At 40.0% G+C, this 17,143-nt stretch overlaps 1 protein-coding gene and 1 long non-coding RNA gene across 3 annotated transcripts in view; both read left to right on the top strand.

The window, feature by feature from the left end:
- The window catches only part of fbxw4 (F-box and WD repeat domain containing 4), a 35,673-nt gene that overhangs the window by 8,193 nt on the left and 10,337 nt on the right, over positions 1-17,143 (top strand). Inside the window, exon 6 of one of the 2 annotated variants that reach the window (XM_007577631.2) lies at positions 16,838-16,903. The exons of the other annotated variant lie outside the window; for it this stretch is intronic. Coding sequence (XP_007577693.2) covers positions 16,838-16,903 — 66 coding nt within the window. The remainder of the gene's footprint in view (positions 1-16,837; positions 16,904-17,143) is intronic. 2 annotated transcript variants of the gene reach the window in all.
- Positions 2,847-4,761, top strand: LOC107833771 (uncharacterized). The gene is made up of 2 exons (XR_001659535.1): positions 2,847-3,396; positions 4,219-4,761. It is a non-coding gene; the product is annotated as an uncharacterized LOC107833771 (long non-coding RNA).

Below are 17,143 nucleotides of genomic sequence, written 5' to 3'. Positions count from 1 at the left end.
ACACACACACACAGGAGTGTATTCATGAACATATTTACACAATTCCATAATTTAATTTGCATTAGATATGAAGGAAGAAAAAACGTAATTTCCTTTTAATTTTTAGATATTTTATTGTGAAGACAATAAACTTTGATAAATCAGTCATTGTCAAACATTGGCTACATACTTTTCTTACTTTTTTTTCGGGAAAAAAATATTTATTATAGTATGATATGTCAACTCTGCTACGGACAGCATAGACAATGTGTGAAAAAATGTCTACTAGACTAAACTATTTATTTCATTACAGAAACTCTCTTAATGCCCGAACACTTCAGATTGAGATGTTTAACTTAAAACTACACAGAGTGAAAGAAAAAAGTGGTCATTGAAATACAGATTTATTTATATTATACTGCCAACACAGGGCACAGGCAGGGTTCAGTCTATTGGTCAAACTGGGAGCAGTCCAGTGACTTCTGAGACGTCCTGGTAGACACAGGCTAAAGCCAAGGGTAACGGAGAAATTATCTAACAGTGCAATAGAAAATTCATCCATGATGCCTTCACATTCTGAAAAAACATACATACATCTCGCAGATGTCTGTTGGGTTTGGTAGGTGTTGGGTTTTCGGCCAGTGCATTTATGATCTGTGGGGTATCAGGGGCTACTGGTTGTGTCACTTCAAACGGGTGTCCTGGGTGTTGTGCTAGGCTGCGATGCTATGGTAACGCCACAACTCTGGTAAGGTATGAAAATGTTATCCACATTTCCGTACCTTGAAGAACCTTAGTAGAGGCGACCACCCTCCTTCTCTGAGGTTTCAGTCAGATTTGCCCATCACTTCTGTGGATGTAGATACTGTATATATACACACACATACAAATTCAAAAAAATTCTTCAAGAGATGCTTTTGATGGTCATTTGTCAAGAACCAATTTGTCGCTGTTGACTGCACATTCCCTTTGTCCTTTACCTGTCAGTCAAGGTTGGTAACCCGGTACAAAGCAGGCATTACCTTTAGGGGACAACACTGCTTTAATATAAATGTAAAGAAAGGGGGCTTGGGTGGCAGAAGGCAGTTAAGAGAGAAGCTACCCTGAAGAGAGGTGAGATCAGCCAAAGGGGTTATCCTTGATTTGTCAAGAATTCCTCAAGCACAACTACAAAGTTGTCGCATGGACTAAAAGGGCCTTTGAAACGTTCCAAAAACAGGACAAGATTGTTGGATAAACCGTCCCCAATTCAGTACTTTCTCACCGCTACCAGGGGGGGAAGACCTTTGACCTCTAGTAAGTATAGGGTGACGCCACTGTAGCCACCCAGACAGCCTTCTCCGACTGCACTCCCACTGCTGCTGTTGCCACCATCCAACCTCACACACTCCAGTTTCACCCCCACTGCTCTGTCCCACTCAACCGCAAGAAAAAGCCCGAAATTCATGTCTTTCTCTTTGGTCTCTCCTGAGCAGTCCCTGTGGCTCAGGAGTCAAGAATTCAATTAGTTAAGAAAAGAGAAGAAAAGAGCGAAGCAGCAACAATACAGCGATAAGGGGGCAGAATGTGTGTTCCCACACGCTAAATACAGGGCGCTTTCCCTGGGGCCCACAGAGCCAGAGGACCTGCACCACAGGAGGTGAGAATAATCACAGCTCCCTCTGAACCCCCTCATTACACACATTCTCACACACACACATGGCTTACATTCCTTGCAAACACAGATAGCTTCATCCAGACATGCATTACACGCAGGCATTCTCCCAAAGAGAGAGAGACACACCTTGCAGATGCCCCACACTTACTACACACATAAACACAGTGGGAGAAACACTTAGCACACATAAGCCTTCGTGCACAATCACAACACAAACACAAACCGAGCACCTTTCATTATATCTCGGCCTCATACAGGTGTTCTCTGGTCTTTGGTTTACCAGGAAGACTGTTTTGGTCTATTTAGCTAGCGAGAAATGAACAGGTGGACAAACAGCTGTAGTGGAGTTTCAACTTGTTCTAAACAACTAGCTTAGCCTGTTATGTAGTTAGAGCTCATCACAGAAACACGAGTCTGCTGGGTTATCAGCAGGGGCGAAAGGAGTTTGAAATTCTTGCTGGGTACTATGACGAAAATCGTCAGTGGCTCGTTGTGCGAACCAAAACAAATAAAAGCATAACTATTTTACTGTACTGTAGAAGAGCTTCACAATGTGGAAGAAATATATATATTTTATATTTTGGCTCTGGCACAGAGGGTGGAAAGTATTACTTACATTTACTCGTATTGCTGTAATTCCAATTTGTCTATGTTGCACCTTTACAAAACCTGAATTTTTACTTTTACTTGAATTTGTTTTGAGTAGAGCTACTCAGTTGCATTTGAAATCATATCCATTAATGAGTAAAGATAAAACATAAGAAAAACCGGCATTGATCTTTCAGCTGGGTTTGTATTAAATGGTGTGGCATCAATTGGAAGACAGAGGAGCAAGAAAAACCCATCAAGTTTAGCTCAGGTTAACTTGTGAGAAAAATAAAACCCTTTGCTGAATTTAATGCATCAGTTTAACTGTAAGTACAAGCATTAGCTGTATGATGCATTGTGAACTTGAATAATATTTTAACCACAAAAGTAAATGTCAGTTTTATCAAGTACTTGTGATTATGACATGTATTGACTAAATTTGAAAACACAAAATCAGGTGATTAGTTTGGAATCGATTATTTAAAACTATTAGATAGGAGGGATAAACTCAGCTGACATAAGATGTTGGAAATGAATGTCCCATTAAAAATACACAATATTTTGTGTTGCTTTTTTATTTATAAATCTGGTCCTTTAGATTAAAAAAAAATTAGAACATTATGTTCTCATTTCCTTTGTGATGAGCAGAACTTTGTTTTGCTCATCACAAAGTAACTAATGTAACATTTTAAAGAGGTACTTGTTACTTTTGATGTTAGTAACTTGTATTTAAGCGCAAATTTAAATAAAAAATAACAGCAGTTTTACTTGAGTAGCCTAATTTTTTTGTACTCTTTCCACCTCTGCTGTCATGTTCAAATATTGATAAACAATTTCATCTTTTAGCATCTTCAGTAAATTTTTATCTTTGGCATCACTGACATTTCTTTTGAAAAAGATTTGTTAATGTTTTCTGTACATTTATCAAAATTTGATTTTGCTTGAATTAAAAATTCACCGTCCTGCAGTGTTTTCCGGGTTATTATTTTAATGTCTATGAATGATAAGCAATTTATTGTTTGTCCTGTCCCAGTGCAATGCTTACAGCAACAGATCGAAAACGATGAGAAAACAAGCTGCCCTTGATAAACCCCTGAATTCACAGGGGCGGCTTAGAAGAATCTGCCAGTTTGACGGCCGAAACTATGAGGCCGATGTCGACTTTACCTCTGGTAAGTAGAAGTAGCTAGTAAACATGTTAGCTGAAGCTAGCCCAATCAGCAACTGCATGTCATTGTGCAGTTCAGGTATTTGCAGTAACATTTCATAGTAACATTTTTAATGAGTGGAAGTATATCGGACAAACATTAAATAAATATGTGAATATAAAAATGACATGCTTGTGTCAAAGTGTGTCGTCATTCCAATAATTAACAAAACGTTATGCTTTGTGCTCTTGTAAACTTTGTACATTTTTTAAAAATTTGATTAATTGTTAGTATGAGCAATTGCAACCATGTAGAAGAAGAAACAGGCTTGAGAATTTGAAAACAGACATGCTTAGTAAGAATGGAGGGAGAGAAAGTGAAATGCCAGCAAGCATTGGAACAAATGTGTGTATATATGAAGCTTAGGAAATCTAATAAATCTGTGCAGATTATAGTAGCTATTTATAGTTGTAATAAATGTGATTTTAAAAAATACCTTTACAAAATGAATACATGACATGTTGATCATTTGCAAAACGTTGTATGATAATCAAATATTAAGTTTAGTGAAATATAGTCTTTTTGGCAAACATTTTATAATGTAGCTCGTCACACAGAACAGTCATTGCAAGGTGCAGGGAAGATAGTACAGTATATATTAAAGCCCAATATTTTCATTCTCAGGTTTAAGTTGGTAGTAATGCAAGCAACAGTGTAAATAATTTAAATATGAATCGAATTATGAACGTATGATTAAACTTGATCCAGCAGCGGATGCTATTGGTAACAGAAATATTAGGAAAACTTAAAAACTATATGACTATGATCATTTTTATGTACTTGCAGGATGTGCTGTTTGCACTACCATGAAGTCAACCGATGCCCTGGCAGAGAGCAGGATCTCCAGATCTGAGGAGTGGGTCTACTTCAAGATCTAGTCATCAGGCTCAAGTGAGAACAAAGAAGCAGCTTATCTTCACTCCGGACCAAGATTCGGCAGCATGAGATGTAAAGGGCTGACAAACTGGAGTACGGATAAAGCTTTACATGACACTGTGAGATACAGCTGAGACAGATGTTGTATTTGGAACAACATACTATATTGCCAAGATGAATAGACATTTTACTGATCTTGATCATCTCACTGACGTTCAAGAGAAATTGTTGTCAACGTGGGCACTGGTCTCCACTCAACAAAAAGCTCCACAGAAATTGTGGAACATACTGTAAAAGAAATGCAGACAAAAATTGTTTGTTATAAATTGTACCACGTCTTTAATATAAAGCCACCTATTGTACAAAGTTTGTGTTACAATCAAATACAAGTATCAGAAATGTTGCATTATTAAATATGGTTAAAAATCTAAATAAAGTGCTTATTACCTTGCACTAACTGGTTTACTTTTGTTTCAAAGCACAGTGTATTACAAAAATGTACACTACACCACTGTTTATTCCTGCTTTAAGACAAGAATAACAGCGATAATAAGCAGGCAGCGTAGAAAAAATAATAAAAGACTGAACAACTCACTTCGTGATTTGCGGTACGATGCTCTATGTGTGTCACAGTGTGAACGGCTCACGTCCAACAGCACAGCATACTGTGCCATTCATGCCGCTTGAACGGATCACGGATGCGCAGGCACTTTGTTCCGTTCATTTGGCGAGAACAGCATGCCTTCTGATTGGCAGTACAGGAACTGTGCTGGAGTGGCACTGTCTCTCATTGGGCGAATCTTTATCATACATTTAATGGGTCACAGAACATGGAAGTTCACCCCTTCACCCAAGATGAACTAAGAAATGAACGAATCAGGTAATTAAATTATTTTATCCAGTTTGTTCAGTCAAATGATTTGTTAATTTGAACAGATCATTGCATCACTAGATTCCTCCAAAACCCCTCTCTGCAGGGTTTACCTAGCTTGGCATAAACCAGGCCTTTACCCTACACTATGCTTCGTACACAGGGTCCACTGAGAAATTATCGCTTCCTGAAGGCGTGGACTGTGTTGAGTGTTTTAAATATTACCTAATTGCTAACATTTGCTCGTGATGTATGCATTACGCCAGTTCAACGCTAAAAAGCTTTCTGGAAATTGTCTGCACTGTAAACAATCATCCTCCACTACGAAGAGAGAAGTGCTGATCTGAACGAGGCGGCCGTCAGTTTTTAACCAATATTTGGAAGCGTGCCAACATGGGCTGAACAGCTTTGTTCACTTCCTCTGGTGCCATTCCTAAAATTGCAGGTTGAGCACCATTCTAAAACAGCACAGAAAATTGACTTCATCATTCACAACTTTTCGTTCTGTTTGCTGATTGGCCCAGTCAAATATTGTCCAGAGAGAATCCAAGTCAAAGGAGGAGAATGGCAGTATGTGGCAGAGAGCGCCCCTTTTGGCTGATTGTGGAGCAGGTGTGACAACCAGAAACCTCGGTGAGCCTGACAACCAGCTCCATATTGAGGACCAACCAGTCCAGGCAGTCCCCGGACTGGGAGAGGACTGGAGCGGCCCTACTGGTGAACACCTTGTGGTACTGATAGAACAGGGAATGGCCGTATTTGAGGTTAGATCAGCAATGAGGGACATGTAGGAGTCGAGCTCGACCCGAAGTCTACCCCAGGTGACTGAACACAGAACGTCACAATAGAAGTTAAAGGTTGCGAGAAACTCCCCGATGCAGAGGTCCTTTGTGAGGCGCAGATCGCTGTTTTCAAATCACTGGTTGACCTCAGGGAAGGATGATGGAGGACGTTCATGGAAGAGATGAGAGCCGCTGTAAGGTGATGGATGTCTGCAGGAGGCGGGATCAGAGCTGGGTGATGGAGCACAGAGGTGGAGGCAGAGGCTCATGCCAAAGCAGCAGGAGCGGGAGAGAGATTGCTGGCCAAAGTGGGGTAAGGACTGGTCAGGGCCAGCTCATGGGCGTGAGTGGAAGGCGGGTGGCCTTCCACTCACCTCCCCTCCTCCAACTATTTGGTTGGAGAAGGGGAGGACTTTTGGGACCTCTTGCCCATGCTGGCCATGAAGATGAGGGATGGGATGGAGAGTCACCATAGGGCAAGGAGACAGTGAGAGATGTCAGCTGGGAGGGCTTGAGACCACCCCCAGGAAAGATGCCCCAGTACCTCAGGAGGGCCGGGAGGCGCAAGGCTGGACCAAGAAGCCAAATGGGTGCTCCTGCGCGAGGTGCCAGGGAGCAAAGAACAGGGGTCATTGGGAACAAGGGTTGGAGAATCCACAAGGTCATCTGAGAGCATGTACCAGCTATCTTAATCGAAGCACGGCTGGGAAGCAGGTGGATCGATGGTTGTTTGGCCTCTTGAAGGGGATCTTGAGTGATGATTGACTGAGACGGAGCGACGACTTGGTGCTGGTTGGCTGAGGGGGGTGTGTGGTAATTGGGTGTTGCAGGTAAGCAGAGTCTCCCAGCTTGAATTTATACCTGACATCTCAGCTTGTCAGAAGAGATGAAAAGCACATAAAATATTGAATTCACAGCAAGTAGGTTTTATCTATTTCCTGGCCTTTTTCTATGAGCACAGTAACGTGCTTATGATGGAGTGGACTAAGTGTTTTGTTTGTGTGTTTTAAGTACCAAAGTGAATTTGTAGTAATGTGATAATAAAATCATAATTTCATGAGAATCTGCACCACACTGCACTGAAATGAGGAATACTCAGCATCTTGTGACTGGTGTTGGGTTTACAGATAAGAAACTACTTAATCTTTTAACACATCAGAATCAAATGATCAGTCCCAGGACATTGAAGCTATTGTTTAGGCAGCTGTTTATTTCAAAGAAAGAACCAGAGTTGCTGAGCAGGTCACATCTATCTTATTAATATAACTTTTTTTATATACATGTGAGAATGTTACAACTTTTGGCAAAATTGCATCTTTATTCTGCCAGTAATATAACTACTCTAATAAAATATTTTTGCTCTCGTAAGATTATGACTTTATTCTTGTATTTTTTAAAATTAAATTCTCTTAGTAAAACTAAAGTCATACTTTCTTTACCTCTACAGCCATTTTTGTTTTCACTGTCAGAAACTTCTCCATCTCTCTCTATGTCTCCTCAAAACATCCATGCTTTTATCCTCAGTGTGTCTTTGTAGGCTACTTCTACTGGCAGCCTGTTGATCAATTTGAACACTGCTGCCACCTGGTGACAGGAGGCTTGTTTATTGGTCAAGCAAGAATAAAGACAGTAATCTCGCGCCCCTGACACCTAACCTACCTCCCGTTCAGCCTGTTGCACTTTTGATTTCTGATTGCTTAGTTCACCATCTGCCTTGATGACTACAGATGGCATATGTTCATTTTTCATGTGGTATATGGTTTTCATATGTGAATTTCATTGGAGGTAAGGGTGACCAAACATCGTAATACTGTTTGAAAACTAGTATCTATTTTTATTTTGCCCGACTGGAAAAATTTAACTAGAACAGCGTGAAATTCCCTGCAGCCAAAATGAATACAAATTGTGACCAAAATAGGTCACAGCTTATTTTTTATTTGTGCGTTAGATTTTTTAATGAGTCCAAATTTCATACCACAAACAAGCAAATGTGGCATGACAATAAAAAGTCCTTGAATTCTTGAGTACTAAATATAAATTGAGTTTTAATGAAAATGTACAGTTTTATGAAAACCCTTGCTCATTGATATGTTTAATTTTTAGAGGGACTAAACGCATCTCACTGAGAGCTGATCTTATACCGTGAACAAAATTGCTTTCATATTCCTAGTAAGTAATGGCCCACTGCTGAAGTTTGGAGCCTCTCATTTATCCACTCGCCTGCATGTAAAGTGTTTGGGTCATTAAGACGTATTACATTCACTAAAGTCAATTTGGTAGCTTAATTTATTTTATCATGCTGTGATAAAGAGTTGTAGGAAGTGGAGGATACAAGAAGACAAGGAGGAAGAAGAGGAAGAGAGAAGAGGACATAGTAGAAGGAGGAGAAAGAGGAAGAAATACAGATTTTTTAAAATGTCTGTCAAGATAAATGGATGGTTAAAACATTTATTTTTAGCTGAAGGCCTACAGTTAAAATTTGTAATTTTCAAGTATAAGCGCTATGCATTTATAAGTTGACATATTTTGCCGCACAGCTGTTACAGCTTGTTGAAGTTTTGTTTACACTACAATAGATGTATTTATTTATTTATTTATTTATTTTTGAAGAGTGGTTTGATATTATTAGATCATTTTTGGAGGGTATTTCCTTTACAGTTATGGAACTTTGCTTCAATTTTTTCGTGAAGCTTCTTTGGGTTACAGTGGAAATTTGAGCAAGATGTAAGTTAGGGGTGCACCGATTTATCAGCCAGCCGATTTATGGACGCCATTTTCCTTAATTTTGGGAGATCGGTGATCGGTCGATCTTATCCCCCGATCTTATCTACCTTAGCAAAGGTCTAAAATTTGTTCTTCCCCAAAAGTTAATGCTTTTTGCCCTTGCAAACAGTATTTTTGTCCTGAATTCTGCCCTGTAATTGGATTTTCAAGAATGCATTGCGTCACAATTTATATACATCCTGTAATAAATTTTAGTTTTAACCTGGAGCTTTTTTTAGAACCCAATCAAGCACATCTGTGATTCTCCACCTAAAATGGAACTGGACTTAATATATTATTTTTGGCTCTTTTCGTGTTCTAATGTAAAAGTCCTAACATTGGAATAATGTTCTTGATGTTCACATTGCAAAGCGGTGTGTTGTGAAAATTACCAACAGTCTTGGAAACCATCATGGTTGCAGATGATTTGTGTTGTGTGGCTGGTGTGGATGCTTGGTGTTGGATCCCAGTTGGTTCCAGCTGGATGAACACAGCCAAGGGGCTGACTGAGGAATGTCCTGGTGACCCTACACACAGAAGACACGAACAGAAGCCAAAAGGACCACAGGGGGTGAAGATGGAACAACGGGGTCCTAGCATATGTGTGTGTGAATCTGTGAGAGAGAAAGTGCATGATTGTGTGCATGCTAATGTTTGATCATGCATATCGGTGTGTAAAGGGCCGACGGAGCAAGGGAGAGGAGGCTCGGGAGTGAACCAGAGAGAGGGAGTGTGGGGTGGGGGGTATGGGGTCAGCCCTTGTACCCTTTGACCATTGTCTCCCTCCCTGACCAATATAAAAGCATCATAACCCTGTGAGCCCAGACATATTTAGAAACCAGATAAAAGCACTTTTTACAAACTAGATACACATCAGGCACAAAGCCCGGGGTCAAGCGCAACAAATTAACAACCCTCTTTCTGATGGTGAGTTGGGGGTTTGGGGTGACGGGGCAAAGCCAAACCGCCCCTGGAGTCCAGAGCCAAATGCCTTCATATTCCCAGAGCAGAGACATGGGCTGCTCGCCTTTATTCATTGTAATTGGTCCAGGGGCCAGAGGCTAAGATAAATACTGACTTACTTTTTGTTTGCTTTGTGTCCTACTAACACAAAACTTCTCCAAGCTAACTCCAACTAAAGTCAAGACCATCATTATGAGAGGCAAGAATTTAATTCATTCGTCAGTCTCATCACAGTGAGGCTTAGCAAATTGGGGCTCATTATTTAAGGGAGTAAAACTGTTTTCATGGCTGTGAAAAGGTGGAAACTGATGATGTTTTCAGCACAACAGACTGAGAAAACTATTGATGTTCTTTGAAATAGTCCCTGCAAAAAAAGACTGCAAAAACTAACAACACCCTACTAAAATATTGGAGTTATTATTATTATTATTATTATTATTATTATTAACTTTCTCATTGAGATTAAAAATCTCTTTTACACAAGAATCCTGGCCAAGACTGGCAGCAATACACAGAGATTACATAACATTCATTGCAAAACAGAAAAAAGTTAAGACTGTCATAAAGAAATTAGTTGAACGATTCCACAGTTAACACATTTACAGACAAAATGATTCCTTCACAAATTCTGATTAGATTTGATTGGAAGATTGATGGAGAAGAGAGTCCTGTGTGGAGATTGAGGTTCATGTTTAGTTTAGGTCCAAGTTTATCATCGCAGTTTGACAAAAAACGTTCTAACAAAATTACTTTTAAAGACATGAAGAACTTTTTTTCTTCTAAACATAGATGCATACTGTCTGGTCAAAGTCACGTGCCGTTTTTGATGTTTTTCAATTAAAATGTGATGCACCAGGGCAAAACGAGGAACTAGTCACTAGAGCACAAATGAAGAAAAAGGATTAAAAAAAAAACAAATTTCTGAGAAAACACAGATTTTTGTCTTTTGCAAAAAGTATACTAGGTTAAGTGATTGTCTAACATTTATTATTATCTTCCTCTTATCTAAAGTTGGATTGCGGAAGCAGCAGCCTTAGCAGAGAGAGTCAGACTTCCCTCTGCCATGTCATTTAGCCCAGCTTCTTTGGGGGAACCCCAAGGCGATCCCCAGTCAGCAGAGAACTAGTACCTCCAGCATGTATTTAGGCCTGGTTTAGTTCCACCAAAGTTCAGGGTTCACAGAAACTCCATAGTGCAGTGTTTCCCAACCCTGGTCCTCATGGCGCACTGGCCTGTATGTTTTAGGGTTTTCTTGCTTCAGCCCTGCTGATTTCAATTGATGGTTGATTAACAGGTGTTTGCTGAACCTTAATCTTCTGAATCGGGTGTATTAAGCAGGGAAACATCTTTATTTAGTGACATTTCAGACATAAAAAACAATGGTATCGGCCAAAATCGGAATTGGCAGGTCAGGCTTTTTAAAGATTGGTAATCTCTGATCAGCCAGAAAACTGCAATCGGTGCAACCCTACTTAAGATGGAATACATACACACATACGCATGACATACTTTGATTAAGTTAATTTCTTTGAGATGTAATTTCAACTGCTAACATTTTAATTTGTACTAGGTGAGTCTTTGTCACTTGAGAATGTGAGCCATCGGTGATTCTGAGCCTTCAAATAATTTTAACAGCTCCTGAAGAAGTTTCATGTAACTTCTAAGTTCATGTAAAAATAATGTCTTTTTTTAGTCATAAATTATCATGCTTGGCAGCAAACAACACATCACCAACTAGTTTAGAGTAGCTCACTGATATATTAATGCAGTAGTCATTTAGCCGGATCTAAAAACATTTTGCTTGACAATGTCAAGTTTTAATTATTGTTATCAAACATTATGAAGCAATCTTCTGAAATATATAGGGCCAAGCACGAGAATCAACTCCTTTACACTTTAATCTCAGATTCATACAAAGACACTAGTATTTAAATGTTTGGCTGTTGAACTGGACCGTTCCAGGTTGCTATCAAGCTAATTTTCTATTAGCAGCTCCACAAATCTTTTTGATGAACATAACCTTACCATGACACACACAGACATACCTTTATCTTAGCCGTTTTCTATTCCTCCTCCTTTTTTGCAACATTGTTTTGCTTACTTATCTTCCGCTAGTGCTTTTGAGGTTTTTGATTCGTACTGCACACTGGCAGCTCAGATTACTAGTGAAGCGTGACCTACCAGGGCCACCAGGGGGCCCCCAAGAGCTATTTATTTTTTTCTTTTTGCCTGTATATAAAGAATGATTTCAACATGATCAAATATATATTATTGTTAAAAAAAATCACAACTTTATAATGAAATTGTGTGTTTTTGTTACTATCACATAGAAATCCTTACTAATAAAAATATATATGTTCCACTTAGTGGGTCCCCTTAATGGCCACAAGGTCCTAAGCAGCCACTTAGTTTGCTTATGCCTTGGGCTGGCCCTGCTTTTGTGTCCATGTGAATGACTGGATTTCACATGGACACACACAGAAACACATCTACCAGTTATGTACCAACAGAATACTCTCCACCACCCATTTGTTGCGACTGAAATGGAGTTCAATTCATTTTCTGGTTCATCCATAAAGTCACACTTATGTTAAGCATCAACTACAGGATAGCAGCCCGCTGTATTCAGTCTATCTGCTCACCTGTATAAATACACCTGCCACACTCTTCCCTGCCATTCGCTCTGAACCAGCAGCTCCAGGAGGAGAAAGACTGTTGTACTCCAGGCATCGTGCCAGCCAATTTAAGGATGCTTATTGGTCCCCCCGAAAAGCGATATAAACCCAGACATTATCATAACTCAGTGAAATGCCACTGCATTTCCTGGACTGAACTTGAAAATTGGACGTTATGCTTCTAACACTTAGCATTCGTCAACAACTCATAGGTGGAAGTGAGAATGTTGTGCAACACAAATAATCACCAGCTTTAACACAATGCTCTAAATATTAAAACAGATTTTAAGGCAATAATCCTGGAGGCAGATAATTTGCTTTGAGGGATTTTAGTAATCAAAGTACAGCCTTAATGGAAAATGGAACAAAAGCTGAAAACTTCTAAAAACATATTTATAACTAAATAATCCAGACCAAAGCTTATTTCTGCACATCTTCCCAGTCATAGCTATTGACAGTCAGAGCTGTGGGGTGTAATGTAAATGAATAAACTTTGGTAAACTGTGGTAATGCCCCCCAGGTAGCGGAACAGGTTTTCTGGAGAATTCTTTTGAAATTCTGAGGCTTGTTTTCTCCCCAGTCTTGTTTGTAGAGTGTTCAAATGGTCATTTCTTCATAAATGTCTACGTGTTTGACATAATCAGAAAGCTATTCTTTGTTTTTCTTATCTGTTCAGAGGAAGTTTGATGCCCTGTGGTCTCTATGGATAAATCGTGGTCTGGGCTATAGATTTAAAGCTAACAATCTTTTTAACTGTTGGATTCTCAATGGTGTGTGTGTTTGTGTGTATGTCTGTGTGTGTAGTCCTACCAATTAAGTGATTTATGTGAATAAGAAGTTGTTTCCAACTGACTGTGTGCATGTTCTTCAGCATGTCTGTGATTTGTCCATGTGTGGGTGTGCGTGTGTCTGTGTGAATTAAACCAGTTTCCCACTATACACTCAGTTTGTGTTACCCCACCCCACACAGACCCTTAGATAATTCAACCAGCTGATGAGGTTACCCAAACGCTAACAGAGGCCCAGCATGCTGCTAATGATGAGAGGTGGAGTTACAGGGCGGAGGGCTCTGGCGGGGTTAGAGATGGGTGGTTCTGTTTAGTCAGACACAGAACTTTGTGTGGGGGACGGGGGATACCTGCCCCACATTAGGCGAGAGAGGCTCTGACCTTAGCAGCTATAATATCAGTACAAGCTCTGACCCAAGATCAGGCCCAGTTGGCACTTCAGAAGGGTGAGGGAGTTAGTTAGAGAGCGGGGGGGTCTTTTATTGTATGGTTAGTGTCCTCTAGCTTTCCTCTGCCAGTGCCATGGCCTAGTGAGGGGTGAGTAATGTGAGTAATGGAGAGTAATAGGGTGCAGATAGTTAGTGTGAGGGTAACCCTATTGTATCCTGTGTCAGCTGGGTCAGAGGTCACCCATGGCACATACTGGTCTTGGCCCTGTCCGACCCATTTGGGTCTGAAATGAGTTTACCCAACACTAATTAACGGGGCCTGCCAATGGGCTCCTCTTGCTAACTGGCTTGACAGATGCTTCTGGGTCTTGCTTGGATGGCCTTGCCCCCCACCTCCGCAGCCCTCTGCTGTCCGACCACCCCTCTGACCCCTTCTCCCAACACTCATATGTTCAGCACAATCCTCACCATTTGCATGTCATGATGATCCCACCTGCATTTGTGGTGATGCCTCAGCTTGGTGGTATTGGTATGGCTGGACTCCAGGCCTTTTGACAGGGCTTCCTGAACAATGTACACTTACACTACTTTTGAAATGTTTCCACCTTTTGTCTTGTTACAACCACAATCTTCTTGAGACTGTCTTGGGAAGGCAGAGTATCTTCAGTCAGAGGCTTCTTCAGATTTACTGTAATACAGATCACGACAAGAGATCTTTCCTGCCAATATCCATTAGTATTCTCAGTATAAGTATTAGTTATAAATATTAGTATAAGTATTCTCAGCCTTTCCCAAAAAGCAAAACTGAGCTTTTGCCACTGTTTATCTTTAAGATGTTTCTACAGCGATGACTTTGACCTTTCTTGTTCACAGCGTTTGTGTTGAAGTACCAGTCCAGTTTATTATTGAAGTGAACATCCAGGTACTTCAACAGATAACAAAATATGAGTGAATCAACATTGAGATATAGCTAACCAGAAACATTGAATCCACGTTGAAGCCTGACATTGGAATTATATTGAAAGTGGTCTGTGACTTACATGTTGAATGTTAGGGTTTCACCCTTAGCTGATCAATGTTGATTCAACCATCATCTACATTTGGATCTGCACGCACAGTTTACTTTATATTGAATCAGTTAGGAATCAATGTTGATTCAACTATTGAATCAACATATTCATGCAAATTTTTTGGTTCTGATAGGTCTACATGATAACATAGCATTAAAAGTTTCTTCGCTGGTATTAAACACAATTTTGTTGGCAGACGATGGGTATTATCGTCTGCCATTATATTATGGTAATGAATTACCATAATGGTAACGGTGAATTACCATTGCTTGCAATCTGGGTCCACTCTTCCACAATCTGTCCAAGCCTTGGATGTTCACTGGTGATATGTGTATGTAGCCTGGCCATTGATTTCCTATGCAATTCTGATTGATTCAAATCTCGCTTCGCAGCATAGTCTGCGAACCACAGCATGGTCTGTGAAGCTGAGAGCCCTAGCACTCTGTACGAAGCAAAGCATAGAAAAAGGGACTGGGCTTTACCAGGCTAGTCTGTACGCACATCATGTGAAAGTCAGTCACCGTTTCCTTTGTCTTGGTGGTTTTAATGTGAAGGTTGTTGGCCTCTGACATGGTAACAAAGTTGCTGATGATCTCCTTCAGGTCCTTCCCATTAAATACATAGCCTACAATAGCTGTATTGTGGTGTAAAGCATTTCAGAGTCCTCTGAACTAGATAAAGTGCTACATAAGAACAGGCAATTCACCATTTACCAATCTTCATAACCCGCCTCAAGAGTTAAAGTCCCTTCTTCACAGGTGAAATAATCATTTGTTATATTACCAACAGTCTTGACTGCTAGCAACTAAAGACCAGTTCCATCAGTGCCTAAGTAACAATGGACTGACCCCTAATGGTGTATCTTGCAAATAGTGGGTCCATACTGTACAGTCAGTGTTTCACAGCTAATCTGCTTATTAATTATTGTTAATTTCTACTGTCTACTGGTTGTCTACTGAGAAGGAATGTCTTCATGTCTCCAGGGCTTTATGTCAGAATTCATTTGAGTCAGTGCCTACCTATTGTTGACTTCTCTACATCAGTGTCTGTACATTCATCCAAAGTATTTTAATGCAGGTGGCAGCATTTGTCTGTAACCACCTTACTGAGCATAAAAGTGGGACCTCCCTCCTGTCTGTCATCCCTATAGGAGGTCACTAAGTCCTGAGATTCAGTCTCAGCCCAACAGAAGCCCCCCTACCACCAGCACCCCTGGGCTCCACCCCACCCTCTACATAGCTTCTAACACCCAAACACACCCCGTCAACCCTCCCTAACAGCTCTCCTCCCCTCTCCTTTCACTGCTCTCCGACTGCTCCACATGCAGACCATTCATCGTGCATACCTAGGCTGCTAATTCCAAACTGCCTCTCCAATCAAAGGATCACAAGTGTTGTAGTTTTTGTCTCTTTTCTTTTGCTGAGAAACAATGTGTAATGAAAAGAGGCAGCGACAAGTCTGGTTTGTGTGTGTGTGTGTGTGTGTGTGTGTGTGTGTGTGTGTGTGTGTGCGTGTAAGAGAGAGGGAAAGGTTCTCCCCATCTTTTTTTCTCTGTTTTTGTTAATTTATCTTTTACTGTCAAATCAGTCAGTTTTTAAGAACATTTCTTTTCTCGTATTGATCCAGGCTAAAGCCATAATCTGTTGTATTCTAAACTGACAACAAAATATATCAATAATTTCTATAATACAAGAACAGAAGCTGATGTGGCCCAAAATGGCTGCTTTTCTGTTATATCCACTGTTAGCTGTTAGTATTTCACCAAGCAAAGCTGGTTTTTGTAACTAGTATATAATAGGGTAATTTAGCTGATGTCATGTCAAACTATTTTATTATGTTTGTATTTGGTAGATGACCTTTTGGTTTGCGAGTCTGCTCTCTCACAGTCTGGATAAGATAAGATGAGATAAAAGACTTTATTGGTCCCTGAAGGGGTTGTGGGGTTGTTTGCCTTAGTATGGCATACAAAAATAAGTAAATAAAAAAAAATAATAATAAACATATAACAACAATTAACAATTAGCAGCAATAATCCTAAGGACACACATGTATTGCTCTGTATATTGCTAAATATATATTCATCTTAAACACATATCTTAAACTAAGCTTGTCTGTGTTTTGAGGCAAATTTGTTTTGAGATTGGACCCAGCAGTAACTTTTGTTGCTTTTTTTATTTTACTCTAGTTGTTTTTCTAAATGTCTCTCCTTCTCTGTGTTTTATGTCCAGTTCCTTTGTAACAGGCACTGCATGCTGTGAGAATTTCTATCCTCTTCGTATCTGGGATGTGGAACGGTGAGTGAGGAACCTGTTCTAGCACTTTTTTTTTTTTTTTTTTTTTTTTACAGGGCACTCAAATTCAATTTGCTCTATTTTGAACAGTTGAAGTTTCAGGAAGAAATGAACAAATAGTTTTTTTCACAACTTCATTTAACCAAAAAGCACTTAGTATTAAAAGTCTGCTCTCATAAAAATGCATTGGGCATGAATAAAATGACTTCAAGCTACTGGATTGTAGCCACTGCTGCTCTGGGG

Source organism: Poecilia formosa, unplaced genomic scaffold, assembly GCF_000485575.1.
Source record: "Poecilia formosa unplaced genomic scaffold, Poecilia_formosa-5.1.2 Scaffold448, whole genome shotgun sequence".
In the NCBI taxonomy this organism is placed as follows: domain Eukaryota; kingdom Metazoa; phylum Chordata; class Actinopteri; order Cyprinodontiformes; family Poeciliidae; genus Poecilia; species Poecilia formosa.
Note: the sequence above shows the minus strand (reverse complement) of the source record. Positions and strands in the feature narration are given on the sequence as shown.